This window comes from Cladophialophora immunda (genome assembly GCF_000835495.1).
Source record: "Cladophialophora immunda strain CBS 83496 unplaced genomic scaffold supercont1.4, whole genome shotgun sequence".
NCBI classification, from domain to species: domain Eukaryota; kingdom Fungi; phylum Ascomycota; class Eurotiomycetes; order Chaetothyriales; family Herpotrichiellaceae; genus Cladophialophora; species Cladophialophora immunda.
In genome coordinates, this window is record NW_015622544.1 from 2015225 (window position 1) to 2041661 (window position 26437).

Here is a 26437-nt window from a genome sequence, read left to right on the forward strand (position 1 = left end):
CGGTCTGCAGTCGGTCTTTTTGGGAATGGTAAAGATTTATGGTATATAATAATGTGCTCGGAGGAGGGACAAGCATATTTAGATACTCGGTATATTTCGGGAAGATCACTTGGTTTGAGGGAGTGGCGAGGCTGTTAGATAGCCTTGTCATGTGCAATTAGGGAGGTGAATCAGCGGTGGACGTTCAAGACTTGCACACTCAGGGATCACTTTTCCTACTCCATCACATGGGATACCTTGTGAAATTCTACGGTCGATTGTGTGGCAGAGGACCACCGGTAAAGAAAGGGAGACGGAAAAAGAAACAGGAAGATGGCATACAATCTGTCAACTAGGTGGCCTTGACTACCCAACACCTGGATTACCTGCGAAAATCATGCATAGTACGGGTCACCGTTCTTCATATTGCCAACTTCGAATCCTCCCACCCCTCCGAGTCGAACACAGTCTGGTGGTTCGTAACCATGATGCTCTCTGTCCCTTCAGCGCGTCGATATCTTGTCCCGGCACTGACCGTGCTCGCCCTCCTTATCTTCGTCCGCGTCCTCTCGCAACGCGCGCTTTTACGCTCGTCACAGAATGCGCTCCTCCACGGCGTCCTGCAGAGCTATGTGGTTCGAAGCGCTCACGTCGCTGTCGTCAAAGCCAGTACTCACCCTCACTTGTTCGCGGTCGGCTCACCGGGCATTGACAAGCAGGCCGCCATGGTCTCCAAGCCGCAGGAACTGCCTCTGGCAGACCCTGTGATTGTGCAATTCACGCAATGCCCGACCCAGCCGAATCCGCACACATCACACATCCGTCTGCCGAATGTGCTGTACAACATCAGTCTCGCGTCTCCACGGGCACCGCCGCCGTCACGAGAACACCAGGAGCGAGATGAGAGCTCTGACGACGTCGTGCAAGGGGAGGATGCCACGCGCTTCTTCAACCCGGCCATCATCCCCCTCCCACACTGGTCTCGGCCCGCAAAATATGTTCTCGTCTCGCGCCTCGTCACGACCGGCTTCCACCAGGAGTCTCACGTCTGTTTGGCAGACATTTGTTATCCTCCTCAGGCACCACCGTTGCCCGCAATTTCCTTTCCGTTAGAACGTAGCGACAATGCCACTCCTCATCACCCTGGTCCCGACGCTGACCCTGCCCCATACCTTGAAAAGCGGCTGCCTCGATCTCAACCAGTTCTGCCACCAGACACCAGCCCTTGCTCCGCCTCTGACCTCTCTGATATCCGCCTGGGCGCCAACGGCGGGCTATGCTGCCTCACGGCCCCACAGAAGATCAACATCCCCCCGACCCCGGCGGAGAACTGTACGGACTCATGGCTCGCGTTCCCAGATATCCCCGGCTTCCACGACCCTAGGGTCTTCTGGAGCGGAAAAGGCGAGCCGCTGATCTTGGTGAACAGCGCCAGTCGGTACGGGTGCGTCGGGCTCTGGATCGTGGATTTGAGGAAGGTCTACCCGGAACTCGAGAGGGTATTGAGTCGTGAGCATCGCCACAAGACGATCGACGTCGGGACAGAAGCCAGGAGTCCAGGCCTGAAAGGGAGAGACACAAACCCCGGGCCTGAGATGGAGCAGGATCCAGCGCGCATAGGCACCCGCAGAGGACTCGGCATCAAGCCCTTCATGAGTTACCCGCATCTCACTGAGATCACGCGGAATCCGAGAGACAGTCTGGCGCGCGTGGAGAAGAATTGGATGCTCTGGTTTCCGAGTGCCGATACTGCCTATGTCCAATACGACCTGATCCGGCAGGGTTTAGGAGAGGCCGATGAGGAAAACGTATTTGAGTTGGCAAGACTCGGATTGAATGCCACTACCGCCCTCCTTACCGGCGACGCCACGAATCACACAGCTTCCTCGACACACCACGCAAAACCCCGGAGGTGGACCGAAGCAAGACAGACCAAGGGAGGACGCACCTTCGCCAAACTCACCGGCAACGGCTTCACCACGCCGAACCTCACCTCGGCCCTCGAAGAGCCCTGCTTCTCCCAGAGTGAAGGACACTTCGTCGACTCCCTCGGTAACAAGGGCCACTGGCACCAAGGATCCAACTCGCTCCGACTTATCCTCTGCACGAGGGCACAGGCGCGGAGCGATGCTGTCTGCAAGGATGACGAAAACGCCAATGGCACGGCCGTGACTACCGGTCGTTCTGTGCACTTTGCGATAATGCATCGAAAGTTCAGCAATGAGCTAGATTTGCCACTGCGGTATGAGCGATACGTGGTCGTGTGGGAGGGTAGGGCACCGTTCCAGATGTTAGGGGTGAGTCGATTTCCACTTTTGATGAGAAACGAGCGGGCGGGGCCTTGGACGAAGGAGGAAAACTGGCCTGATCCGAAAGAGAGAGGTTGGAATGCTACAAGGGAGCATTTACATGAAAAGGAGGTAAGGGTGGTTAGAAGAGGCGACGGAGAAGAATTGTATGAGAACGAGGCTGAACAGAGGAACAACTTCATCAAAAGCCAGGCTTACTTCACTTACACACCAAGCCTGGCATGGGCATGGACGCCGCATTCCGCTGCAGCGAACCAGGAAGAGGAGGAGGAGGATGTCGAGTACATGTCGCAGTTGGGGACGGGATACCTCGGCGACGACGTGCTGGTCGGAATCGGCCTGGAGGACGTGAACCAGGCTTTTGCACGAGTCAAGGTCGATGATCTTTTGCAATGTTTGAGGCTGTGCCCTGGTGTCAAATTCGCCGACGAGGTCAAGGTAGATTGATTGAAGGAGAATTTTCTGTACACGCCGGTCATTTCAATGTCTCGGTCTCAAACTCGACCATTGTCCACAAAGGCGGACTGAACAAGATTTGATACCCTCAGATAAGCTCTCTCCTGTTTGCTCTGATAGCCAGAAGTACAGGTGATCGTCTTGAACACAATGCACGCTCCCTTCGGCTGTCTCAACTTTGGCTTATTGGACTTCGGTCTTCATCGGGTCTTTTCATCCTCGTTCGCGCCATGCCTCGTCCTTTCTCCCTCTCATGGCTTCCTTGCGCATTTTCAACTCTCGTTGGAAAACGCGGTCCCGCTTGACATCTTCTCCTGGTTGACCCGGAAAGTCCAAGGCAGATGAAGAAATCCAGGGAAAATCGAGATCCGTACACCCACGACCACAACTCCGCGTTGCTGCGCACCAGAAAGGTGAGGCTCAGATTGAAAACTACTTTTTTTTGTGAAGAATGTCCTCATCAGCTGCGGACAGGCGAACGGGCTGGTGCTGCGCGGGAAGAGAACAGAAGAACCCTCTCTTGCAGACCTGCCGCAAACGCTTGCACCATGGAAACAAGTTTTTTTTGACCTACTTGTTCGCCTCGGACTATGCAGGTTGTTCTTCATCGCCTGAGTTGTTGTGCGTGGGGATACGAAACCCATCTTTCCTTCCGCCCATGTTCCTCCTTTCCAGGATTTCTTTCATACAAGGCACCCATTTTTCCTGCAGCACCCAGAATCGCAAATCTCTTGGCGAAAACGGAGCGAGGGGAGGGTTCGTCGTCGTCGCTTAGAAGGGAGGAGGCTCTAAGTTCCCGTGTGAAGAAAACAGAGTAGAAAAAGGGTCCGGGGCTTGGGAAGCCGAAGGGGTGAAGTCGTAATTCTCTCGCGACAAAAACAAAAGAAAAATGCAGGTCATTTCAAGGGGAGGGCATCTCTTCGATCTCTGTTCTTGAAGCGTCACCGGGCACGAGCATCAGACACACGTTCCGCAGGCCGGGAACTGGCAGCATTTTGAAGGCTGCGCGAACCCGGGTTCGCGGCTCGCGTGTGTGACGTTCGGGACCCTCGACGGGGTTTTAGCTTGGTAGTGAAGAGGTTTTGTTTCGGCATCGAGACAACTGCCTGTGGATATGTCAGATATACGTGTCTTTTGATCCTGTCGATGCGGCGACATGAGACGCTTGGGTACTGACCTTGGGACCTGCAAGCGAAGAGGAGGTTCTTTCGAAGCGTCCAGCCGCCGTGGGGGAAAAGCGCGTCCCGGCTGTCGATCCTTGGTTCAGGTTCTCGGCAAGCAGACGGCGGTGGAGAGCCCTGCACGTGTATCGACAGAACACATCCATCTACCGAGTACGTAGCAGGCATGGTTGTTGACAGCCTCTTCCAGCTTCTCTCTTTCCATCTGTCTATCCTATAGCTATGCTTCGTTCTGGCAATATTCCTTATGATAGCGAAGAGCCGAGAGAAAATGGAAGCATGCATGACTGCAACCAGCCGCTCAAGCTGCCCTGCTCAGGCCGCACATCCGGGGCGTGGTGCCTCTCTGGGTCATCCAGATGCCAAGCCAGAGACGTCGATGCGGTGTTGAGGTGCCACAGTTGATGCCTTGGCCTGCACAGGGAGCTCCTTGTTGCTCTATCTCGACCACGATTCACTACTGCCCACCTCAAGAATCCATCCAGAAACGGACTCCATGCACCTTGGAAACAAGGCTGAGTGAGGCTCACGGGAGCACGCTGGCATTATGTAAGCCTTGTCGGTGCAAAAGACCCCATTTGGATATCGCCCATGCATTCTTCCATCCTCCGCCGCTCCTTGACTCAATCCTTATCCTTCCACCGCTTCCGAATGCTGAGATTTGGTGGACTACCTCTTGTATTCTCACATCACCTCGAAACCCTCCTCCGTTCTTCGCATTCTACACCTCAGCTGGCCGTGAGCAACGTTTGGGCTCGGATGACGTAGCGGAGAATGGAAGAAGCGGTTACTTACACCGCTGGCGACACATCCACCCCACCAGATCTTCGACTCTTACACTTCAACGACGGTATGACCCAGCCTCTCGCCAGAACCCTGGGATCCTTTATCCTGTACCAAACTCAGAGTAACATGGTGAACATCTAGTCTATCATCTCGATGCCTTCTCGAGAGAGCCAGTGGGCGGTGTGACCCGCTTTCAGACTGTCTGCAATGACTACCGCCACAACGAACGCTTCTCAGGTCAACCTGACTTGATCACGCTCTTCTCTGGAGATGCCTTCAATCCCAGCTTGGAGAGCAGTGTCACAAAAGGTAAGGCCCATGCCCCCGAAAAAAAAGGGTCACGTGAAAAATGTCACTGACAATGATAGGGAGTCATATGGTACCGATATTAAATCGGATAGGAACCCAGGTCGCCTGCGTTGGTGTACGTTACAAGACCATGGTGCGCCGGACTGAAGCCAACCACTCAACTGACCCTTGGCCCAGAACCACGATCTCGATTTCGGCGTCAAACAGTTCCGTAGCCTTGCGCGACAATGCACATTTCCTTGGTTGTTAGCCAATGTCTTGGGTGCGCATTCTTGAATCTGTGCAGAAGGTAACCATATGCTGAGGACTACCTACAGATCCACAACATGGCCCGGACGTGCCTCTCGGCAAAGCAAAGAAGACCCTCATGCTCACCTCTTCCAATGGCATCAAGATCGGAGTGATAGGTCTCGTTGAACGTGAGTGGTTGGATACCATCAACTCTCTACCTCCCAACTTGATCTACAAATCCGCATCCGCAACCGCTATAGAACTGGTGCCAAAGCTGCGCGAGCAAGGCGCGGAGATGATTATTGCGCTCACCCACCAGCGAGAGCCGAACGACAACAAGCTCGCGGAAAAGACGCCAGAAGGCCTTATAGACCTAGTGCTTGGTGGACACGACCACTATTACCAACACTCGCTGATCAACGGAACCCATGTTTTGCGGTCTGGGAGCGACTTCAAGCAGCTTAGCTATATCGAAGCACGACGGCGGCCCGGCAGCGACAAAAAATGGGATTTTCACATTGTGCGGCGGGATATCGTGTCAGATATTTCCGAAGATGAACAGATGAAACAAGTCGTCGACGAGCTGACGGCATCCCTGAAGGACAAACTGGAAAAGCCGCTGGGGTATACTGCCGCTCCCCTGGATGCGAGATTTACCACAGTGCGACTTAAGGAGTCCAACATCGGCAACTTTGTTTGTGATCTGATGCGGGCTCACTACAACGGCGATTGCTGCCTCATGGCGTCCGGCACCATCCGCGGAGATCAAATATATCCGCCAGGAGTTCTGCGATTGAAAGACGTCATGAACTGGTAAGTCCTCGAGTGGCCATCGGCTTTGGTGATCTTGAACCGCCTGCTGATGATCCATGTCAAGTTTTCCATTTGAAGACCCGACTATCGTCATCCGAGTCACAGGAGCTGCTCTACTTGCCGCTCTCGAAAACTCGGTGGGTTCGTATCCTGCTCTTGAAGGCCGCTTCCCTCAAGTCTCCAATATTGCTTTCGAATTCGATCCATCACTGCCACCACTCCACCGGATAAAGTGGACCAAGGTTGGTGGTCAGCCACTAGACCTAGAAAGAAAATACGTCCTTGTCACACGAGGGTACATGGGCAGAGGCAAAGACGGGTACGACTCGTTGCTGGTCAAATCGGAAGGGGGCGAGGCTGAAGAAATTGTCTCGGAAGAGAACGGCATCCTCATCAGCATGATGCTCCGGCAGTATTTCATGTCTTTGAAGATCCTCGGCAAGTGGAAGCATTGGGGCAAAAGCTTGAGTCGGCATTGGGATGCCATTCACGAGGATTTGCACGAAACGCACCCCGTGGTGGAGCCAAACCTCGACGACTTGGACGAGAATCAGTTGAAGCGAATACATAGCAAGACAGGCACGACCACTCCCCTTGATGACTCGGAAGATGAAAGCAACCACCGCGTGCGAGATTATTCGGATCTGTTGAGCGAGCGAGAATCTCTGATCGCGAGGAAGGTGACGCGGAAATGGCGCCGTCTAGCAGGTGTGCGGCACGAGGCGGGATGTGTAGATCCCATGGACGAAGGCGAGTTCCAAGTTGACTGGACAAGGGTGAGTACAAGATGTGACCGTCAAACAGGTGAATACTGACTGACCTTGTGGTTCAGGCCATTGCGCCAAGACTGGAGGGTCGGATTAGAATGGTCAATGGGGCGAAGGCGGCAGAGATCAAGTCATAGCGACCGTGATAATTTGGTGGTGGTGGTGGTGGTGGTGGCAGATGCTCGAGAGAAGTGGTGGTTGAGAGCATTTCGCATGTAGAGCCGCCTCGTTAGTGAATGGAATGGCGGCCAAGAGGGACTTTGGGGGTGCTGATTCCGCGGGGACGAGTCAAGCCCTGCGCCTGGGCTGTCAGTGCCTGTCAGTAGTGCCTGGCGGTGCCTGTGTACCTGGCGAGCCGGGCCCAATCCTGGCAGTTTGAGTCGGTAGAAAGATTCCACAGGCCCCCCCAAGACTCCAAGGGGAAGGATGGCCCAAAGGGGAAAGAAACAGCGAGAGCGATGCTAATGCACGGCCCGTGATTGGCTCACTGCCCGAACTGCCGCAGCTCCCGCTTGACCCCATATTCTTTCGTCTTTCTTACTATTTCCATCCACCGAACGCTACCGTTTCCGCTACCGAGCAAATATTACTCCATCCTCTCTTCCTGCTCATCCTTTGCTTCTCCCACTTTCTATCCCTCCCAACCCTCCCCCATTCCCTGACCGGCAACTCCCAATCCTTCCTGCGACTCAACCATGGAGGCCCTGCTGCACCAGTCCAAGGGCGTCTGCCCCTTCTTGAAGAAAACTTCGCCCGCAACCCTGCGCTCTTTGTCCACCTCGACCCATCAATCCCCAGGTGGCGGCACCATCACGAACCTGCAGTTCATTGCCCGACGATGCCCTGTCATGAACAAGGCTCTGGCCGTCCAGAGCGCCCGCATCAACTCGCGTCGCAGCTATGGCAATGTCGCTGCCGGCGCCGGCGTGGTCAAGTCTCTGCTCGAGAAGAAACTGCACACCTCAGCTGAAAAGAAGGCTAGCGTGGACACCAATATGTTCCGCCCTCCCCAGCCAGGTATACCTCCACCCATCGACCCATGTCGTCTGCGGTACTGACTTCCCCATAGCTCCGCCTCCTCAGACCGTCAAGAATGTCGTTAAGAAGCCCGACACCTACGCTGGCCCAAGACCTAGTGCGCCGACTGCCCCACGTTTCGACTACGAAGGTTTCTACAACAATGAGCTCGACAAGAAGCACAAGGACAAATCTTACCGCTATTTCAATAACATCAATCGCCTCGCGAAAGAATTCCCTCGTGCCCACATGGCTGCAAAGGACGAGCGTGTCACCGTCTGGTGTTCCAATGACTACCTCGGCATGGGTCGTAACAAGCATGTCCTGAAGACCATGCACGAAACGCTCGACATGTACGGAGCTGGCGCCGGAGGAACTAGAAACATCTCCGGCCACAACAAGCATGCCGTCGAGCTCGAAAAGACCCTCGCCGATCTTCACGGCAAGGAAGGAGCTCTGGTTTTCTCATCCTGCTACGTCGCCAATGATGCCACCTTGGCGACCCTGGGCAGCAAATTGCCCGACTGTGTGATTCTGAGCGACAGCATGAACCATGCCTCCATGATCCAAGGCATTCGTCACTCCGGGGCGAAGAAAATGGTCTTCAAGCATAACGACCTAGTTGATTTGGAGTCCAAACTCGCGAGCCTCCCGCCAGAGCAACCTAAAATAATCGCTTTTGAATCCGTCTATAGCATGTGTGGTTCCATTGCCCCCATTGAAGCCATCTGTGATCTGGCGGATAAATACGGCGCCATCACATTTTTGGATGAAGTCCATGCCGTTGGAATGTATGGGCCACGAGGTGCCGGTGTCGCGGAACACCTCGATTACGATGTCTACGCCAACCCAAATAGAACCAAGGAATCCCAGAAAGGTACCGTCATGGATCGAATCGACATCATCACGGGGACACTAGGCAAAGCATATGGCTGTGTGGGTGGCTACATCGCCGGCTCTGCCTCGTTGGTAGACGCCATTCGTTCTCTAGCACCGGGATTCATCTTCACCACGTCCCTCCCACCCGCGACTATGGCCGGTGCCCGTGCGGCGATTGAATACCAAGCTGTCTACCAAGGAGATCGTCGGTTGCAACAACTTCACACTCGTGCTTTGAAAGAGGACCTTACCGCGAAAGGCATTCCGGTGATTCCCAACCCATCGCACATTGTTCCGCTCTTGGTTGGCGACGCCGAAACCGCAAAGAAAGCCTCTGATATGCTGCTCACCGAGTACGACATCTATGTTCAATCCATCAATTACCCAACTGTTCCACGTGGTGAAGAGAGGCTTCGTATCACGCCCACGCCCGGGCATACTTCCGAACTGCGCGCCGAACTTGTCGACGCGTTGGAGAATGTCTGGAGCCGTTTGAACATTAAGCGTGTTAAGGACTGGGAGGCCCAGGGTGGCTTTGTGGGCGTCGGCGTCAAGGATGCAGAGCCGGTGCAGTCCTTGTGGACCGACGCGCAGCTTGAGAGTGCCGCGCAGTCTCTTGTCGCTGAGCCACTGATCGAGGAGGCCACCAAGGAAAGAGTTTTGCCCATTGCGGCGGCTGCGGCTTGAGCTTTCTCTGTATCCGTTGTCGGTTCAAGACGGGAGACAGGCAAGTGCTCGCCGTATGATATAGGAATGTGATGTGACATGAGAAGAAAGTAGATGATGAGACGGCATGGGAGTGTGAATGTGGAGATGTGCCAAAAAGAAGGAACGAGCTCGTTTTGATATTCGAAAGTCTTTGTCCCTGTTCGCTTCGTCTGGGGAAAAGGGACAAATGTCCGGCTCTTCAGCCCCATTATATACCTTCCGGCCACTGGCTCAGCTACAAGGCTGTGCTTGATGCCCGATGACCTAGGAAAATCTACAATCGCCATATGAAGTGGCCATTTGGGACTTTCTAAACCACTGCTTTCTTGATCGATCGGACTCTTTTGTTAAATGTGTTGCTTCCCGTATTCCACGTATGGCCGCCCTTTCGCTCTCCGTCTCGTAATTCCGATCGTCATGGCATCGCCTTCTTGAGCCATTTTTAGGCAGGCGTAATTCTCACACTTTTGTGTTCCAATCCTCTGTCCACCTCCGTCTCGTGTATTTACAAGGTTGCTTGCAAGTGTGTGCGTCTGTGCAAGACGTTACCCGCGTAAAAGGCAGCAACGGCGCGCATGGTGTCCAGTCTCAAAGCTAATGTAATTGTCACGTAACCCCCTGCGTTGTCCGCGCGGTTCCGTCCCGTCCCATCGCCTGTCTCATGTTGTCACTGCCACGACCGGCGAGTCAAGAGTTCCTACCTCCTGCCCGGCCGGCCGGCGCTGATGCGGGGGAATTCGACGGGGAAGCGCAGTTTGGCGAACTTGGGCCGGGGCAGCTTGACGGGGCCGTTGCCGTGGCCGTCGTCGGCCAGCCCCCCAGCGCCTCTCTGGGAGACGAGCGAGACCTTGTCCCAGCCGTGACGCTGCAGCTCGGCGTCGGTCATGGCCTCGATCTTGCAGCCCAGCTCGCGGTACAGCTTGTGGACCTCGGCGTGCGGCATGGCCAGGTCCAGCGTGATGTCGGTCGGCTCGGCGAAGAGCGTCTTCGGCGTGTCGCCCGGCGTGAAGACGGGCGGGGGCACGTGCAGGGTCAGCGCGAGGATGGTGGCCGTGAGCCGCGTGCGGTTGAACGCGCTGGGCAGGTGGTTGGGGAAGAACCGCGCCATCAGCCGCGCCTTGAACGCCGTCGACAGCGCGCTGTCCCCCGTCGTGGTCCCCGCGGGCCATTGCTCCGGCCGCGCCACCGGCCGCCGCGCCGGCAGGTGCGACACGTACTTGTGGATCTCCACCAGCAGCTGGATGTACCGCAGGATCTGGAGCTTGAGCAGCACGTCCGGGTTGTCGGGCTGCTTGAGGTGGCGCTGCGTCAGGTAGCCGACGCGCGTCGCCACGAAGCGCAGGTGCGTCGACACGGGCTTCTTGTTCTTGGCGCATTCTTTCCAGTATGCGATCGGCATCTGGGAGAGCGTCGTCCGGTAAGGCCCCGGGAAGACGAGCTCGGACAGGTCGTACACTTGGGTGATGTCGGTGGTGTCGAGGTTGGCCTGCGGGAGGGGTTTGTTCGCTCGAGCGGAGGCCCCTGCATCGACCATCATGTCGGCTGGGTCGTCCTCTTCCTTGATCGAGGAGAGAATGGCGTTCGAGACAGGGTTGTCCACGTTCTCCCCATCGCGGGCCAGCAGGCGGTTCTCGGCTGACGAGGCTACGGCTCTCTTTGACTTTTTCGTCCCAAATGCCTGCGTCAATGCCGCGCGAGACGGCGTCGGGGCGGGTTTGGTCTCGGCGCCGTCTTCCTCCCCGTCGCTTTCTTGGTTGTCCACCTGGCGCACGGTGCTTCTCACCGTCACCCTCTTGGCCTCCACCACTTTGAGCTTGTTGGAGGCTGGGTCGAAGACGGCGATATAGTGCCTGACGTGCTTCTCGGCGGCATCGGTCGTGCCACTCTCGGTCGCTGCGTAGTCAATGGTCGGATGGTCGGAGGACTGGAGGAGAAGGCTAGAACCCCTGCCGGACGGCTCTCTTTTGGAGAACCCGTCGAAGCTGAGGTTCGAGGGAAGTCTTACACCGGGTGACGAGGCTGGCACACTAATGGTCAGCCTCAAGGAAGGAAGAAATATCGGATTCAAGATTCGAATTCCACGTACCGACCAGAGGTTTGGCGACGTCCGGCCCGCGCAGGTGAGTGACTTTGATGGTGCTTGTTTGCGGCTTTTTGGACGGTCGGTCACTCTCCAGCGAGCTTGCCTTTCTTTTCTTCTCTGCCATGTCTGCGGAGCTTGTCAGGCCTGAGAACGCTGGACTGTGGACTGCGATGTGGTCGGCACACGCAAGTTTCTCCAACTGGCAATGAAAATGTCCAAAAAATTGTAAGCTCAAGGTAACTTAGCCGAGCTTTTTAGTGTGCTAGCGCCCATTACTGTGCTAAGGTGGATGAAATTTGCCCCATGTTCCTAGTAGAACTAGTCCATCTCTAGTTAGCATCAGCCCGTTCGCGGCCCGCAACATCGATTGTCCGAGCCATCCATGATGTGATGTCGCCAAATAGAAGCTTCAGCTGCGAGGCACGACGATGGTGGCAATTACTACGGTGCTGCGCTGACTTGTAGCTGCAAGAGGTACCTTCAGATCTTTTCGGGACGAGTAAGATGCGCTCAGTCAATACGATCGCACAGCTGCTCAGAATAGCCCAGAGCTGGTTCCCAGCGGCTCCCGGGACTCAACCTCGCAGGTCGTTGAGGAAAGCGTGTTGGAAGATGTCAATGCTGCCTTCAAATCCTTACAAGAACAAAGTTGGTGAGATCTCCACCGTCCTGAGCATGTCGGTATGCTCAATGATATACATGTTCTCATAGACGCAATCTCCGTTCTCCATGCATCTTCACCCCATGACCCCTCTCCGAGCCTGTCCCACCCCCAAGGGTCTTTCCTTTCTAACACCGCCATGATCCATCTGCAGGCGGTTTCGAGAAGTCTTGAGAGCAGCACAACAAGCCAATCACAAGTTGCTCGGCAGCTATCTTCCCATTAATCGGCCAGAGACGTCTAGCAGATGCAAGTTCCGTAGCTTCATTCAAAGCTTTGTTGTTCTTCCCTCAGAATTTGATGCGGAGATCGGATGGGAAGCTTTGGAGGACAGTTGGACAAATTGCCTCTACCTGGCTCGACAATGGGCAATGACAGAATTATCCCCAGTGCTCAGCATTGGCTATTGCGCTTGAAACAGCTCTCGTCGTCTGCCAAGGACGAAAAGCCTGTACAAGAGGTTGCCGCACGTCTGCTTGTGCAAAGCTTCATGGCTCCAACCATACTCTCGCTAGGTGACATCCACACTTTGGTTCAATGGATGAAAGATCTCGAAGCACACGAAATCAAACCGCCGTTGGCGTTCCGACACGGTTTCCTCTGCCGGAAGGGAACAACTTGTGTCAAAAGAGTGACGTTTTCAAAGGATGCAATTCTCAGTCGTTAGCCAGCAAGATACATGTTTGTGCCAAACACACATTGTCAGTGGAGGGTTGATCTTGGTTCATGGACGGCGACAACCTCATTTCATTTGACAGTACCATAACTGTCTATCACTCGACTGAATGCCAAATGCATGTAGATCGTTGCAAAGGATGGTTCATCGCATCGAGGTGGTATCGACAACCATTTGGTTTGTTGCCCTTCTCTCGGAACTCTGCAGTCATCGCAAGCAGGCATTTGGCATTACCGCCGCCGGAAGGAGGCTGCGGTGCACACTTTTGGATGGTTGAGGTAAAGGGGCACGCCCATCACGGCCAGGTCCGTAGGCCATCAGTCGTAGAGAGGTGTCAGACTGTCCTCTCTCTCTCTTGAAAATCAGTGGTTCACGCAACAGTGAAGCTCGCACCTCGCAACCGTGAGCTCGGTGCAGATAACTCGTGTAACGATTTGGACCATATGTCTTGATGGCCACGGTAAGTAAAAGGATGGATGGGCCGAGCCGGAACACTGCTTCAGCGACACTGGCTTTTCACTGCCCGACTTCTGGAGCGGCCGCTTCGCTTGTAGAGTTTAGTAGAAGGATCCTGGCCTTGGTTTGGGTTGGTGGGGATGGAGCGCGTCGACTGCCCGTTGTAGATGGGCGCAAACAGACTAGTGACCCAAATTACTAATTGAGGCTGACGCTGACATATTATATTGTCCGGGTGGTTAGCCGCCCTTCAATCTGGCGCCTCATTTTCGCTTGTGAGGCACTGGTGGAGATAAAGGGTCATCCTTTTCCTGACGTTGTCGTGAGTGACCCTGAAAAGCTTCAGAGCAGAGACAGCATCGGCCAGAAAATCGATGTAGTTCTTCAACCTCACCTCCTTATCACTCATATTGGTGTAGACGTCAAAGCACGCCTTGACGACAACCCAAAAGAAGCCTTCGTCGGTCAGCAACCATGAGCCTTTCTGGTCTTGAGTGGCACTGTTCATGAACAAGCGGTACAAGCCGCTGAAGAATGCGGTCTGGGATTTGTGATCCTCCCGCAGCTTCCAGAACGTCGACACCAGGAGAAAGAGGGAGATGAAGTGCGACGATTTTTGGGAATAGAGGCGTTGTTCCCATGTGTCAACCCGCAGGTACGGTGCAATCACGCTGAACAGTAGCAAGCGGCGGATTTGCTGCGGTAGGGATCCTCGCAAGGACAGGAGCAATACTTGGGGTCGTGCGATGTCATGGGACGCTTTGAAAACGAGCTCTGCCGGATCAACCGGATTCTCCCCCTTTGCTATGGTCCGGAGGACATCCATCGCTTGGTCCTCAAACTCTTCAGAAAAGACCAAGGCGTCTGGCAGGGGCTCACAGATCAAATAGGGCATAAGGTTGCTCATCTGGTCAAACGGCCGCGAGCAAGCAGCGACTACCTGCCTGAGGCCTCCTCCCGTCTTCATGACAGCTTCATAGGCTCTCAGGTGTATATTCGAAACTTCCGGGCCTGCGATGCGCGACTCGGCAATAATGGCCATGATGAGGCCATTGACGAAGTCATCCGTGACCTTTTCTCTCGTGAAGTTTTCCAGATATGTTTTGAGCGAGAGGTAGGCCACGGCCTTGCGACGAAATAGCGACTGCGGATCGGGTCCCCCTCTGTAGCGCGTAAGCAACGCCTCTGCCGAAATAACCATCCATTGCAGCGTATACGAGGATGTCAAGGCGGCGACGAAACTGATATCTCGGACAGGGCTGAAACCTGGGTTGCGATTGGTCCCGTAGATCTTGCTGGAAACCGTGGTGATGTCTGGCGGAAGACCTGTCAGCCTTGTAAACCCTCTCTCTTGGTGGAAATGGCCCGTGGCCGAATCAACAGACAGAAATGAAGTAGTCGACGGCCGTCTGCAGGCACATCCACGGGGAACCTGCAGAAGGGGTCCAGGACCGCGTCAATCTCCCGGATTGGCGGAGCCTGCCATCTCGCATGCGCTGACGCGGGCGGCTTGTCGTTTGGATTCGACCCCGGCGACTTGGGATTCTTCGACTTGGCCGGTTTCAGGCCCTTTTTCTGGGATGGAGGGCGGGATTTCTGCAGTGTTGGGTGGCGTGGTTAGGCTCGAGTCTGCAATCCTCGTCGCAGAACAGGGGGGTTGGACGCCTACCTGCGGGTGTCTCGAGGGTGCGGCCGTGGCACGCCATGTCTGAACATGCCTGCGGAAGACAAGTGGCGACTTCGGGCGGGGTTTAGGCTTCAGGCTATCCACAGAGCAAGCCATTCTAGGCTAGAATCTTCATGAGATCGGGCCAAGGCAAGATTGACGCCCACTCGTGTTCTTCTTAGAACGGGAAATAGGACAGAGATTGCCAGTTTGGGGAGGCGGTTGATGCCAAAGCAACAACTGGCTTCTCTGGCCTGAAGATTTGGTCGGTGATGACTGTGCCGGGCGGGAAGACACAGCAGGAGCGTTGACCAATGAGGATGCACAGGGCTACGCTTAGTTATCGATGACTCAGCAAGGCGCATCTATTATACGAAAGGAGCATGTACCGAGTGCCTATACAGGAAAATATGCACCAGCACAGATATCAATCGCTAGTGTACAGTGACCCCAGTCCCCTTGAGTTCGCCAAATGCTAAAGGCTCCTTAATCTAAATCGCCTCTTTCTCCCCAAACTTCCGCATCCCGTCCCACCGCTCGAAATCAGCCGTGTCGATATCAACCAGGTCTAGCAGCCGTCCGACACTCTGATCGATAATGTCGTCGAGAGTCTTGGGTCTGATGTAGAATGCCGGCACCGGCGGGAAGATGATGGCGCCGTTCCGCGTCACCCTGATCATGTTCTCGAGGTGGACGCCGCTCAGAGGGGTTTCTCGCGCCATGAGAATCAGCTTCCTCCTCTCCTTGAGCGTGACGTCTGCCGCTCGGGAGATCAGGTCGTCGCCGTAGCCCGTAGCGATGCTGCTCAGCGTCTTCATGCTGCAAGGCACGACGATCATGCCGTCGACCTTGAAGGACCCGCTGGATATCGAGGCCGCCACGTCGCGTGACGAGTAGACCTTTGATGCCAGAGCACGGACATCCCGGATCTTGTAGTCGGTCTCGAACACGATGGTCGCCTCCGCCCACTTACTCATAACCAGATGGGTTTCGACGTCGAGCTGTCGAAGCTTTTCGAGAAGGCGGATTCCGAGGATGGCTCCTGTTGCTCCGGTCATGGCCACAATGATTCGCTTTCGGGGTTTCGCAGGTTGAACAGCGGTCAAGGCGGTGGATTGGCCTTCTGGCGCGACCTTTGGGTTCATCGCACCTTCAGCCCGTGATGCTTTTGCTTTCGTTGTTTGTACCTTGATCTTGCTCGGCCCTCGCACCTCACTTGGTACAGCGGCAATCGACTTTGCTGCGTGGTATTTGATGTTGAAGATTTCTCCGAGGCCTTTGGGTGGCTCCCAGTGAGCCCCGGCCACAACATAGCCACAAAGACATGCCAGGAGACAGTAGATCACGATCATGGTTATGGGAGATGATTTCAAGGTGGATACAGTCTGCGTCAAGGGTCAAGAGTCAAGGCGTCTTCAATGTATCCAGAGCGTCGAGTAGCCCAACACCCGGCCATCTCTTATATGTTGTGGCCTTCGAGGCCGGGCGGCGTTTTCTCATCCTTCTCATCTCTTTCCCCCTCTCTTCCGGCCTTAAAGATGGGTCATATTTGTGATTCATTCCTGTCATCAGAACGACCACGGCTCTTACCAGTGGTAGCGAAAGGAAAATTGCTGGTGAGATTCGCAAACTTCGCAAAACTCGCAGATTTCGGCGATCTCGGTAGAGGCTCTGAATGGACAGCTCGCAACGCCACCGAGACCGTGAGGAGTATTTTCGATCCTGTTTCGTCTTTACGTATGAATGCACCAGGTCATGCTTATGGCGCAGTCAGCTATGAAACCGATCTTGACAGCATTCGCGGCCGTGCTTATACAAGACAAGTGGTGCTCCTCCGTGGCCACGATGACAACAAAGAGAGAGAAAATAGCGCAGGGACTTCCAGAGACCAGACTATATATTGAGGGAACAAATCCCGATCAAATCGATAATGTACAGTGACATCCCGCAGCAGACGTCGCAGGCCAAACGACTACCAGAGAACGCCCCGATTCCCGACAATGGTCTCAAACACATTCACACAGTCCTCAGAAGGTCCAGCTCATCTGAGCTTTCGGTCTTTCGTTGCGGCTCTCAAGGAAGACGGCGACGTAGTTGAGATAAACGACGAGGTCGACCCCCATCTCGAGGCCGCTGCCATCATCAGAAAGGCGTGCGAAACTGATGACAAAGCCCCCTTGCTCAACAACCTCAAGGGCAACGTCAATGGCTTTTGGAGAATCCTTGGAGCCCCGGCGTCCCTGCGCCGTGATCCGTCAGAGCGATATGCCCGCCTGGCGCGCCATCTCGCCCTCCCACCTACGGCGGGCATGAAGGACATCTTGGACAAAATGCTCTCTGCGAAGACGTCGGCTCCTGTCCCCCCAAGAGTCGTCAGCACAGGGCCGTGCAAGGAGCACATCCTAGACCAGTTCGACCTGGAAAAGCTCCCTTCCCCGTTCCTGCACCAATCTGACGGCGGCAAATACATTCAAACATATGGAATGCACGTCGTCCAGTCTCCGGATGGCAAGTGGACAAACTGGTCCATCGCAAGGGCCATGGTCAAAGACAAGAACCACCTCGTCGGCCTGGTAATCGAGCCACAACACATCTGGCAGATCCGGCAGCAGTGGAAAGCAATCGGCAAGGACGTCCCGTGGGCCCTGTGCTTCGGGGTACCTCCAGCGGCCATCATGGCCGCAAGCATGCCGCTGCCCGAGGGAGTCACCGAAGCCGACTACATCGGCGCCATGACGGGTAACCCTCTGGACGTCGTCAAGTGCGAGACAAACGATATGTACGTCCCAGCAAACTCGGAGATTGTCTTCGAAGGTACCTTGTCCGTTTCCGAACTGGCCCCCGAGGGCCCCTTCGGCGAAATGCACGGGTACGTGTTTCCCGGAGACTCCCATCCTCAGCCAGTGTATACTGTCAACAAAATCACCCATCGCACAGACGCCATCCTTCCGGTATCCAACTGTGGGAGAATCACGGATGAAACGGTAAGCCAGGCGAGATACCCAACTTTCCCATTCCCCTAATGATGTCTTCGACACGAGACGCGAAATGACCGGAGAACTGACCCCATTTTGTTCATCTTTATAGCAGACGATGATCGGACCCTTGGCCGCAGCCGAAATCCGCCAACTTTGCCAGGACCATTCTCTCCCCGTCAAAGAGGCCATGGCCCTCTTCGAAACCCAAGTCACCTGGGTGGCACTGCAAATCGACACGAAGAAACTGCGTGACATGAAACTCGCGCCTGAAGCATTCCGTAAATTGGTCGGGGATCTCGTGTTTGGGCACAAAGCCGGCTATACGATCCACCGCCTAGTCCTAGTCGGCGAGGATATCGACGTGTACGACTTCAAGGACGTGCTCTTCGCGTTTTCGACCCGATGCAGACCGCAGACCGATGAGTTGTTCTACCAGGACTGTCGGGGTTTCGCTTTGATTCCGTACATGGGCCATGGCACCGCGGAGCCTAATAAAGGCGGCAAGGTGGTCTCTGATGCTTTGCTGCCGGCAGAATATGCCGGTGGTCAAAATTGGGAGCTGGCCGACTTCAAACATTCTTACCCTGAGCACCTTCAGAAAAGCGTGAATGAGCGATGGATGGCTTGGGGGTTTGGGAAGTGAATTGTCAACAAACTGCCGCAGGGCTATTCTGTCGGGACGGTATTAGAGCGTTGGGGTGTCGCGAATTCTTCATTTCCTCGTCCAGGGTGGCCATTTTCCACTCATTGATGATCTAGTCAGTATCTTCGATAGTGCTGAGCTTCTACATAGATCCTAGAGATAAATCACCTTCGTAGCAATATGCAAGGGTGCCTGTAGCGCTTAATCTCTCATCTCGGATTTGAACATGCCCTGTTAGATATACAGATATCATCGCTGCAGCAGTGCCGACGCCAGTGCCGAAAAATGGCCAATGATAAGAAGAGTTTGACATCGCTGATTGATGACGTGAAGAGGTGGTTGACTTGGCTTTCGGCGTCATGGGATGCAGTCGTGGTTCTCTTTCCTGTTTCAACCACACAGGTGATTTTGACCCCGTGTCTCTCGTTCTCTCATTGATCAACCAGATCCCCACAGTACCGAATCGAAAACGTCGTCAACCATAAGGTCACCATCGGTGACATTGTCAGGCAGAAAAGCGGATATTTCTCCAATCGATTGCGGATCAAACGTGAAATAGTCTATGTCAAAGGGCTCTGCGGCCGAAGGAACTGGCCCCGGAGCTGGACTAGGAGTCGAGACGCCACCATTACCTGCCCCGGCAGATATGGTGCCCATCACTGGATCAGCAAGGGGCATGATGGAGGAAGTCGCTTCCATGGTCTGACGTTCATACATCCTTTGCAGCGCCCACAAGCCTCTCTCGTGGGGGTCCCAGAGTTCTTTGGTTGAAGCTTCGCTGGGAGAAGAGTCGGCTCGCAGTGTCGCAAACAAGCGTTCCAACATGGACGCCACAGAGGAATCATGTTTTATTTGGCCTGTGATGGCCAAGATGAGTGCCGATGCAAGCCCATTGTGCAACATTGCCCACGACCGTCTTGCACTTGTGCTTGTCGCCAGTAGATTGAGATATGCGTCCAGGGAGTTTTTGTAGGAATTGATGCATTTGGTGGCCAACTCCTGCCTTTGGCTGGGGGCCAGATAACGCCAGTTCTTGGTGTTCAAGGACGGCCGCAGAAGCGCCCCCTGCACAAACGACGAATGCAGTCTGAAACAGGTGTAATGGACGAGATCCTGGATGCTTCTGCAACTATCATGCACCCGGATTTCTGCACGCAGCTTTGCTTTGATTTGCTCAACCATATTGAAATCCCGCATGACATCCTCGTAGGTGGTATTCGCGGAGTTGGTCAAATCGAAGGCATAGCGGCGAGCGCTGATCTTCAGGGTGACATGAGTTAGGGCGCACATCGCTTCTTGATATCCCAGTTCCTTGTCGCCGACAACCAGAGTGTGAAATGGGTCCGTACATTTGACGGCAGTTACGGGTGCTCGGTCGAAACACAGCGACAGGAGACTATCTTGCCACATGATTATCCACCTGGATGTTGTCAGAAAAGAGACCAGCCTGAACCTCCCTCAAGGTCAGCGCACGTACCACAGCTGGACTTGCCTGACTCCGTTACTTCCATCTTGCTGTAGGCTTGTTTTCTCCACGTGCAGCCCCAACGATTGGGCCTGTCGGCTTACCAGCCCGACCAAGGTCCAAGCAGCCTCAGTGAGTAGTTCGTTCTGAAGGACGTGTACAAGGACCACAAGGGCTTGGATGCAGTCTAATGAAGGTTTGACAGACGCTTGTGCAAGATGCAAACAGTGGAATGCTGTAGAGACTGGTCTCGGTCAGTGATGGTGCTAAGTCGTCTGCGTCAATTGTTGCTTACTATGACGACGGCATTTAAGCTTATCATCAGATGTGCGGACACGAGCACATTGAAGTCCGGACGCGAGGACCGCAAACAGGAGCGCAGTCCAGGCAGGCTTCGACCTTAGAAGGTAGATCTGAGGGTTTTGGAGAGATCGAGACGAAGGCGCTTCCAAAAGGCGGCCGATTTCAATTTCAAACCGTCCAATGTCGAGGAGAAATGGATTGAGCGGGTAGACGACATGGAGATAGCGGGAGAACAGCCTATTGCCTTGTTAGATCAAATCTCAAAATTCCCCAAAGATGTCATTGAGGCGAATCCTTTCATATACGGCACGGAGCTGGAGCTAGATAGGACAGGGCCAAGGGACAATCACTAACTCGAGAATTTCAGTTTTGTCTGGCAAAGCCTCTTGTATGCTCTGGGCATATTCACCACTGGTTTGCCACTGGGGAAAAAGCTCCTGTTCAGACGGTTGGAGCCCGAGCATAGGCAATGCTGTCTGTCTGATCTCTGCGGCACCGTCATCATGAGGCGAGACTCCCTGGCTGATCTGTTCTTCGACGAAGGAAGGGACTGACTGTTCACCTAAGAAGACACTTGTCGCAGGTGTCAGCGAATTAAGCTTAGGTTCGGCATCCTCTACCGCGTGATAGGTAGGAGCGGCTTGGGGTGGGGTAGAAGCATGTTGCGGACTGCCAGGTTGTGATCTATTTGGGGAGCCGTAATCCCCTTGTCCTCGTCGCCTTTTGGTCAATCCTGGACCTCCTGGTTCGCACGACTTTGAAGGAGGTTCGTAAGAGCAAAGGTGCTCATGCCGCCGCTCGACGCACCTTCTGCAGGGTCGCGTGTCGCTGCACTTGACTTTTCTCTGCCTGCAGGGATAGCAAGGTCTCAGATTCCGCCCTTTACGCTTACTCTTTAATGTGTTCTGGACGGATTCAGGGGAGAGCATTCTCAAACCATGATCGAGTCTTTCTTTGGAAAAATGACAACAACTGATTCAACAAATTGAAGCCAGAGAATAGGGGTGAACCCAAGTGACCAAATCAGTCTATGGCCTTTGCACTGTGGCAAGGCTGCCGGCAATGCCGGTTCCCAGGAGTGGAGTGTACGAGGCATAGCTGTTCGGTGAGAAAATAAGACGCCAGAACTGGGTTTATACGGAGATAGCGCAAGAGTGCTAGCAATTATAGAGGAAGGTTTAGCGAAACCATCAGTTCATCTTCGGCATCTTTTCGGCCGAAGGGCCAATATGCGCCGTGGCGCCTACTTGGTACTGCCGATCTCTACATTGGCCTCGAGAGGGTGCACATTTGTCCTACGAAAACGCATCATCAGCTATAATTCCCAAAAGGTAAGCTTGATATGAAGACAGTAATATGTATTGCTTGCTGCTGCCCTCACCACCATTGGGCTAATATATGCTAGCTGGCTTGGTGCTCATGTTTGATGCTCTTGCGAATCTCTGTGTGCGCAATGTCATATCCAGCGCCGAATTGATATCGGCAGACTTCATCGTCTTCCAAAAGCCGCCGACAACAGCTCAAGTAGTGCATCTCGCCTTGGACAATGATCCGAAGCGCTTCGCCGCTGCACCGGTCCAGAATGTCAGAAGACCCAACTTGAGCATGAAACTCGGCAAATGCCACGGCCATGCCAATGAGAATTGCTTTGTTCTCTTCTGGCCTTTTCGACAGCTCAACCATCTTCGACGAGAAATCCAACGGCCATTTCTCCAGAACTTGGGTGAGAGAAGACACGGGGCCGAATCCTGTAGATTCCATCATCGCTAGCCCTATGCTGGTCAGATTAGGGAAAGCATACCCCTCAGCCGCTGCATCCGTCGAGGCGATATCATGGTCAAAGCCGTCTCGAAACCCGTTCTGCACTCGCAGAACTTTCAACACGCTCAATGAAAGCTGTGTCGTTGCCTTTGTCGGAATTGATACGAAGCCTTCCAGTAAGCTGCAAGCTGCAAACCAAAGGGGAAAAACCTTCTCATAAACAAAGTTGCTGTTCGAGCATATCTTTGCCGACAATATCACTTCTATTTCAGGATGTGGGCGCTCGGAGCCACGCCATTGCATCTCATGCCAAAGATTTTCTCTCTTCGAATCATCCTTGGGCGACAAATTGTCAATCCACGCTCTCAAATCGTCCCGCTCGTCCGTGGTGAATGAACCAAACATCTTGCCTTCCGGGGAAATGGTCTGGATGAATCCGCTTCGGCGACTGTCGCCCGGATATATCCACTGTTCAGCCCGAGTGAAAGCCTCCAAGAAGTCGATCCGCCAATTCAGAGAGTCCCACTTGTCGGAATCCAGCCATTCTCCGAGTAACCGGCCCTTGATGCGGGCGGGGCTGTTGCAATGGACCTTCCTGGAAGCTCGGACTTTGCTTGTCAAAAGACTGACTATCCTCACTTCCTGTTTGCCTGGGAGGAAAGTGTCTGTGGGGACATCCAGTTTGGTCGAGAACTGCGACAAGCAGAAACCACTCTGTATACGCTTCCAATAGCGTGCAGTCGCATCTCCTCCTTCAACTTCCTGGATGTGGTCCATAAATTTGCAGACTGCGCGGAAGGCGATAGCTGAATGGCCGGAGTCAGTGTTGTCGATGCAAACATGCAGGAAGAAGTAAGATGGATCGAGACCCACTTCCTTCAACTCTTTGGTTGCTTTCAGCGTCTCCAGCGTCACAAGCTCGAAATGCAGATTAAATCCGAGAATCTCGGGGATGTAATCTTGCGGGAACAGGGAAATGGTCAGCTGTGCGAGTGCAGAATTCCAAATGGCCAAGTCCTCGGTCAAATCTTTGGGATAAATGAAGTCTTCATGGTCGGCATCGGGAAACTTGGGATCGACGCTGCGGAGTAACTCTTTGAAGACGTGGACATGGTTTTTGGCCAAATCGCCATCGCCCAACTCTTCTGAGAATATTTGCCAAAGGTCCTTGAGGACGGGATGGAGTGAGAAAGGCATGAGGCTGAGACGTAGATGGCCAAGCCACGCCCCGTCAACGAGCTTCACAGGGCTGATCTTCTTGATCCATTGGGCCGCCTCGTTCGCGGTCTGGAACAACTCTCGTGGGTCTCCCGCTTTTCTTCCCAGGACATATCTTTCCCACTCATCTTGGGTCTCGGTGTTTGTGGCCTCCAAGAAGCTTCGTAGGCCCTCTTTCGAGAAATTCCCAAGGCGAAGAATGCTGTCGTTCGCCCTTTCGGATCTGTTTTGGCCCAAATGCTGACGAGCCAATTTGCCCGTTTGGACAAGAAGCGAATCTAAGCACTTACGTGCGACATGTCTGACGTCAGGAAGCTCTTCTGGATTGTGTAGTTGATGGTACATGCGTTTCATGGCTCGTAGAGCAAGGGCGTGTGATATCGAACCATCCTTCGATGGATGTACATATAGGGTGTTATCGTCGCTTGAAGTTCGTGCGAAGAAATGGACAAAACCTAGCAGTATCAGTATGATTCCAAATCCCAGCATCCACGTGTACGTGGAGGATTCCATCAGCTACTAGGCGAGCATGTAGGGGAATATGTTCCAGTTCTAGAAACAATGAGAGTTCTAACGTTGCCCGAGGAGGAGCGATGGCAAGCTCAGCTTCGTAAAGGCCTTCCTAGATTGAAGTCGCTTTTAGCAGTCCCGAGGCTGAGCGTCAACTCTGTTGTTTCCCCAGAGCTCCTCGTGTTGGAATCACGGAGTCTGTCGATTGAAATGACTGCCTGCAAGCTGTTGCATGGGGCGATCTGGAATCCTGTGCCCGAGTCTGGTACTGGCTAGACCATAGCCTCCGCAGCTGCCACGTCAGTTGGTCACGCCGATGTAACGAGAAGCCAAATTTCGTGTAACAAGGCGTTGATGCAAAGCGAAGGAAGGTTTGCGCGCAGAGTCATGTTGTGTAGCCGTGCAATGAAGACCCATAATACAGGATTTTCTGAGTTGCCTACTTCGGCTAGTCCCGCAACAACTCCACACTATCTGGTGGGCCCTTCACAAGTTCTTGCTCTGTGCCAAACATCCCAGAATCCTTTATAGGACAACTTGTCTCTCCAAGGCTGAAGCTTTGAGGACATAGAATATTGTCTATTCACTCCAGAAAGGTGGTTTTCCTTTTTGCAGATCGCAATAACGATCAGAAAATGCGTCCAGACTGACAGGGCTTTGGCAGCAATCGACGACAGACGCTGAGGCTGCAGTCAAGCCGGGCACGAGGTATGTGGTCAGGCATAGATGATGACGCCCTGTCCAACGTCTTCCCCACGTCTATGGTGCACTACATGTGCTCTTCGGATGGAGGGAGGCCTCGTGTCCTGATTTTCACATGTTCTCAAGCTGGAGGCGGCGTGGTAGAAACTCGCATCGGTACACTACACCACCGACCTGCTGATGTCTCTCAAGTGGGCTCAAATCGGGAATCGATGACTTCCCCCTCTTCAGATGTCGTGGTACCATTGTTGCAGGTTAGGGAGACACGTCATCCTCGTGCTTGACGTCTTGTGACGGGTTATCTTTCTAACGTCTGGACCCGCCCATCTGGGCATGATTGCAACGCGTCAGGTTTGGAACGCCCGAATCTGCAGGCTAGAGCGCCTCTTACAAAATCTGAAGAAAAAGAAAAGAATGCTGTGTCACAGTTCTATTCGGCGCGTGAAAGGACTCTTGTTCTCTACGATCATCTCTCGGCTCGGTTTAGAGGATGATCAGGCTTTGAATCATCCGGAAAAAGTTGGGCGAACCTTCAAATCTCCTTCATCTCTCTTAGTTCTCAAAGTCAGTCAATGCTGATTCCTCTATTCCTTGATCTAGACTGTGATACGCTTTTCAGACCACCGAATTCAAGATGAGTGACGAGCCCTCCAGGATTTCCAAACTTGAGGTCATAGACCTGGCAGGTTTACGGACACGTTCGTCGACTGAGGTTGAGAAACTGCTCAATGCTGCTCGTTCTTCCGGCCTCTTCTACCTGAATCTTCAGAATGACGTAATTGGGAGGCAGATAGCATCGATGCTGCCAGACATCTACCTCGTTTCGGAGAACTTCTTCCGCCAGTCGAGCGATGAGAAAATGAAATTCCACAGAGCTTGGCAGAATCCGTCGCAGGATCGTGGGTGAGTGATCCATAGGTGTTCCTGTCGCTGAAAGTATAACTGACCTATTTAGCTATAAACAAAGCAGTTGTGATGAGACTTTCGAGGTAGCTGAGCCATTTCTCGACCGTTTCAAAAGTTGACAGATGACCAATTTTCCAGATGGCTTATGACGAAGTCCTCCAGAAGACATGTCCGCTTCCTAAATTGATGGAAGAAAAGATTGGACTTGTGGATCTCTTTTCGAAGCTCTGTCACTCTACCTGCCTCACCGTGTTGTCGTCCTTTTCCGACGTTCTTGGCTTGCTTGACGACCAAAGATTCGAATCAAAACACCGCGAAGGAGAAACCAGCGACTCAGGCTTGAAGCTCATATCAGAGCCGACCCTGGACAAACTTAGTCAAGTTGGAGACAATGTGCACACCGACAGCGGTACGCTGACAATGTTGTTTTACGATCTATGGGGTCTTGAAGTAGAGCAACCTGGTGGTGGTGAATGGGCATTCACAGCACCCATGATGGATTGCGCGCTTTTCAATGTTGCGGACTCGCTGCAGCGACTGTCGCAAAATCAGCTTCATTCGCCCAGACATCGAGTGACTCAACCTGGAGATGGGGCGGGCGAGCGGTATTACATCTCATATTTCCTCAGGCCCGAGCATACCGTGCGTGATATGTGGATGGAATAGCTAGGACGGGACCGTCGTTGTCGTGCCCTTATAGTACGGCAGCTCTCTGCGGCAAACTGCGGCACGAGCCCTCTCTCCAGTACGATTAGGAGTATGCGGAAATCAAAATAGGACAAGCACCAAGGTGCATGTTCACCAGGCATGGTTGTTGCTCATCAGCACCTCCTTTCCTGCCTCTTCGTCTTCGGAATACTCCCAAAATAAAATCACTTGCTCCGTATACCCTGTCAACCCATGAAGCTATATCAAACAAGGTTGTCAAGAAAGTCACATAGTCATATTCCGCACCTGTCTCTCCTCAGTCACCA

The 26437-nt window shown here is 53.7% G+C and overlaps 9 protein-coding genes across 9 annotated transcripts; 5 read left to right on the forward strand and 4 right to left on the reverse strand.

Moving 5' to 3' along the window:
- Window positions 1-464: 464 nt before the first annotated feature.
- PV07_07100 (uncharacterized protein) lies at window positions 465-2735 on the forward strand (the record flags this gene model as incomplete). The annotated part of the gene is made up of 1 exon (XM_016394153.1): window positions 465-2735. One exon carries the CDS (start codon window positions 465-467, stop codon window positions 2733-2735), a length of 2271 nt encoding a protein of 756 aa, XP_016247572.1.
- Window positions 2666-4089, reverse strand: PV07_07101 (uncharacterized protein). Its single transcript, XM_016394154.1, has 2 exons — window positions 3922-4089; window positions 2666-3850 (listed from the first exon to the last, which is right to left on the reverse strand). Exon 2 carries the CDS (start codon window positions 3386-3388, stop codon window positions 3017-3019), a length of 372 nt encoding a protein of 123 aa, XP_016247573.1. The 5' UTR covers window positions 3389-3850; window positions 3922-4089; the 3' UTR covers window positions 2666-3016.
- Window positions 4090-4152: 63 nt separating this feature from the next.
- On the forward strand, window positions 4153-7325 carry PV07_07102 (uncharacterized protein). The gene is made up of 7 exons (XM_016394155.1): window positions 4153-4775; window positions 4853-5020; window positions 5080-5135; window positions 5198-5282; window positions 5338-6064; window positions 6129-6840; window positions 6897-7325. Exons 1-7 carry the CDS (start codon window positions 4700-4702, stop codon window positions 6966-6968), a joined length of 1896 nt encoding a protein of 631 aa, XP_016247574.1. The 5' UTR covers window positions 4153-4699; the 3' UTR covers window positions 6969-7325.
- A 92-nt stretch (window positions 7326-7417) lies between these two features.
- Window positions 7418-9754, forward strand: PV07_07103 (5-aminolevulinate synthase, mitochondrial). The gene is made up of 2 exons (XM_016394156.1): window positions 7418-7848; window positions 7901-9754. Exons 1-2 carry the CDS (start codon window positions 7527-7529, stop codon window positions 9412-9414), a joined length of 1836 nt encoding a protein of 611 aa, XP_016247575.1. The 5' UTR covers window positions 7418-7526; the 3' UTR covers window positions 9415-9754.
- On the reverse strand, window positions 9546-11692 carry PV07_07104 (uncharacterized protein). The gene is made up of 2 exons (XM_016394157.1): window positions 11522-11692; window positions 9546-11454 (listed from the first exon to the last, which is right to left on the reverse strand). Exons 1-2 carry the CDS (start codon window positions 11640-11642, stop codon window positions 10133-10135), a joined length of 1443 nt encoding a protein of 480 aa, XP_016247576.1. The 5' UTR covers window positions 11643-11692; the 3' UTR covers window positions 9546-10132.
- Window positions 11693-12106: 414 nt separating this feature from the next.
- PV07_07105 (uncharacterized protein) lies at window positions 12107-14971 on the reverse strand. Its single transcript, XM_016394158.1, has 2 exons — window positions 14697-14971; window positions 12107-14625 (listed from the first exon to the last, which is right to left on the reverse strand). The coding sequence occupies exon 2, from the start codon at window positions 14510-14512 to the stop codon at window positions 13562-13564; it is 951 nt and encodes a 316-aa protein (XP_016247577.1). The 5' UTR covers window positions 14513-14625; window positions 14697-14971; the 3' UTR covers window positions 12107-13561.
- Window positions 14972-16977: 2006 nt separating this feature from the next.
- PV07_07106 (uncharacterized protein) lies at window positions 16978-18598 on the forward strand (the record flags this gene model as incomplete). Its single annotated transcript, XM_016394159.1, has 2 exons — window positions 16978-17961; window positions 18065-18598. The coding sequence occupies 2 exons, from the start codon at window positions 16978-16980 to the stop codon at window positions 18596-18598; spliced, it is 1518 nt and encodes a 505-aa protein (XP_016247578.1).
- Window positions 18576-21450, reverse strand: PV07_07107 (uncharacterized protein). Its single transcript, XM_016394160.1, has 4 exons — window positions 20721-21450; window positions 20359-20603; window positions 20076-20307; window positions 18576-20018 (listed from the first exon to the last, which is right to left on the reverse strand). Exons 1-4 carry the CDS (start codon window positions 21293-21295, stop codon window positions 19037-19039), a joined length of 2034 nt encoding a protein of 677 aa, XP_016247579.1. The 5' UTR covers window positions 21296-21450; the 3' UTR covers window positions 18576-19036.
- A 3741-nt stretch (window positions 21451-25191) lies between these two features.
- Window positions 25192-26218, forward strand: PV07_07108 (uncharacterized protein; the record flags this gene model as incomplete). The annotated part of the gene is made up of 4 exons (XM_016394161.1): window positions 25192-25460; window positions 25513-25546; window positions 25602-26109; window positions 26172-26218. 4 exons carry the CDS (start codon window positions 25192-25194, stop codon window positions 26216-26218), a joined length of 858 nt encoding a protein of 285 aa, XP_016247580.1.
- Window positions 26219-26437: the final 219 nt, after the last annotated feature.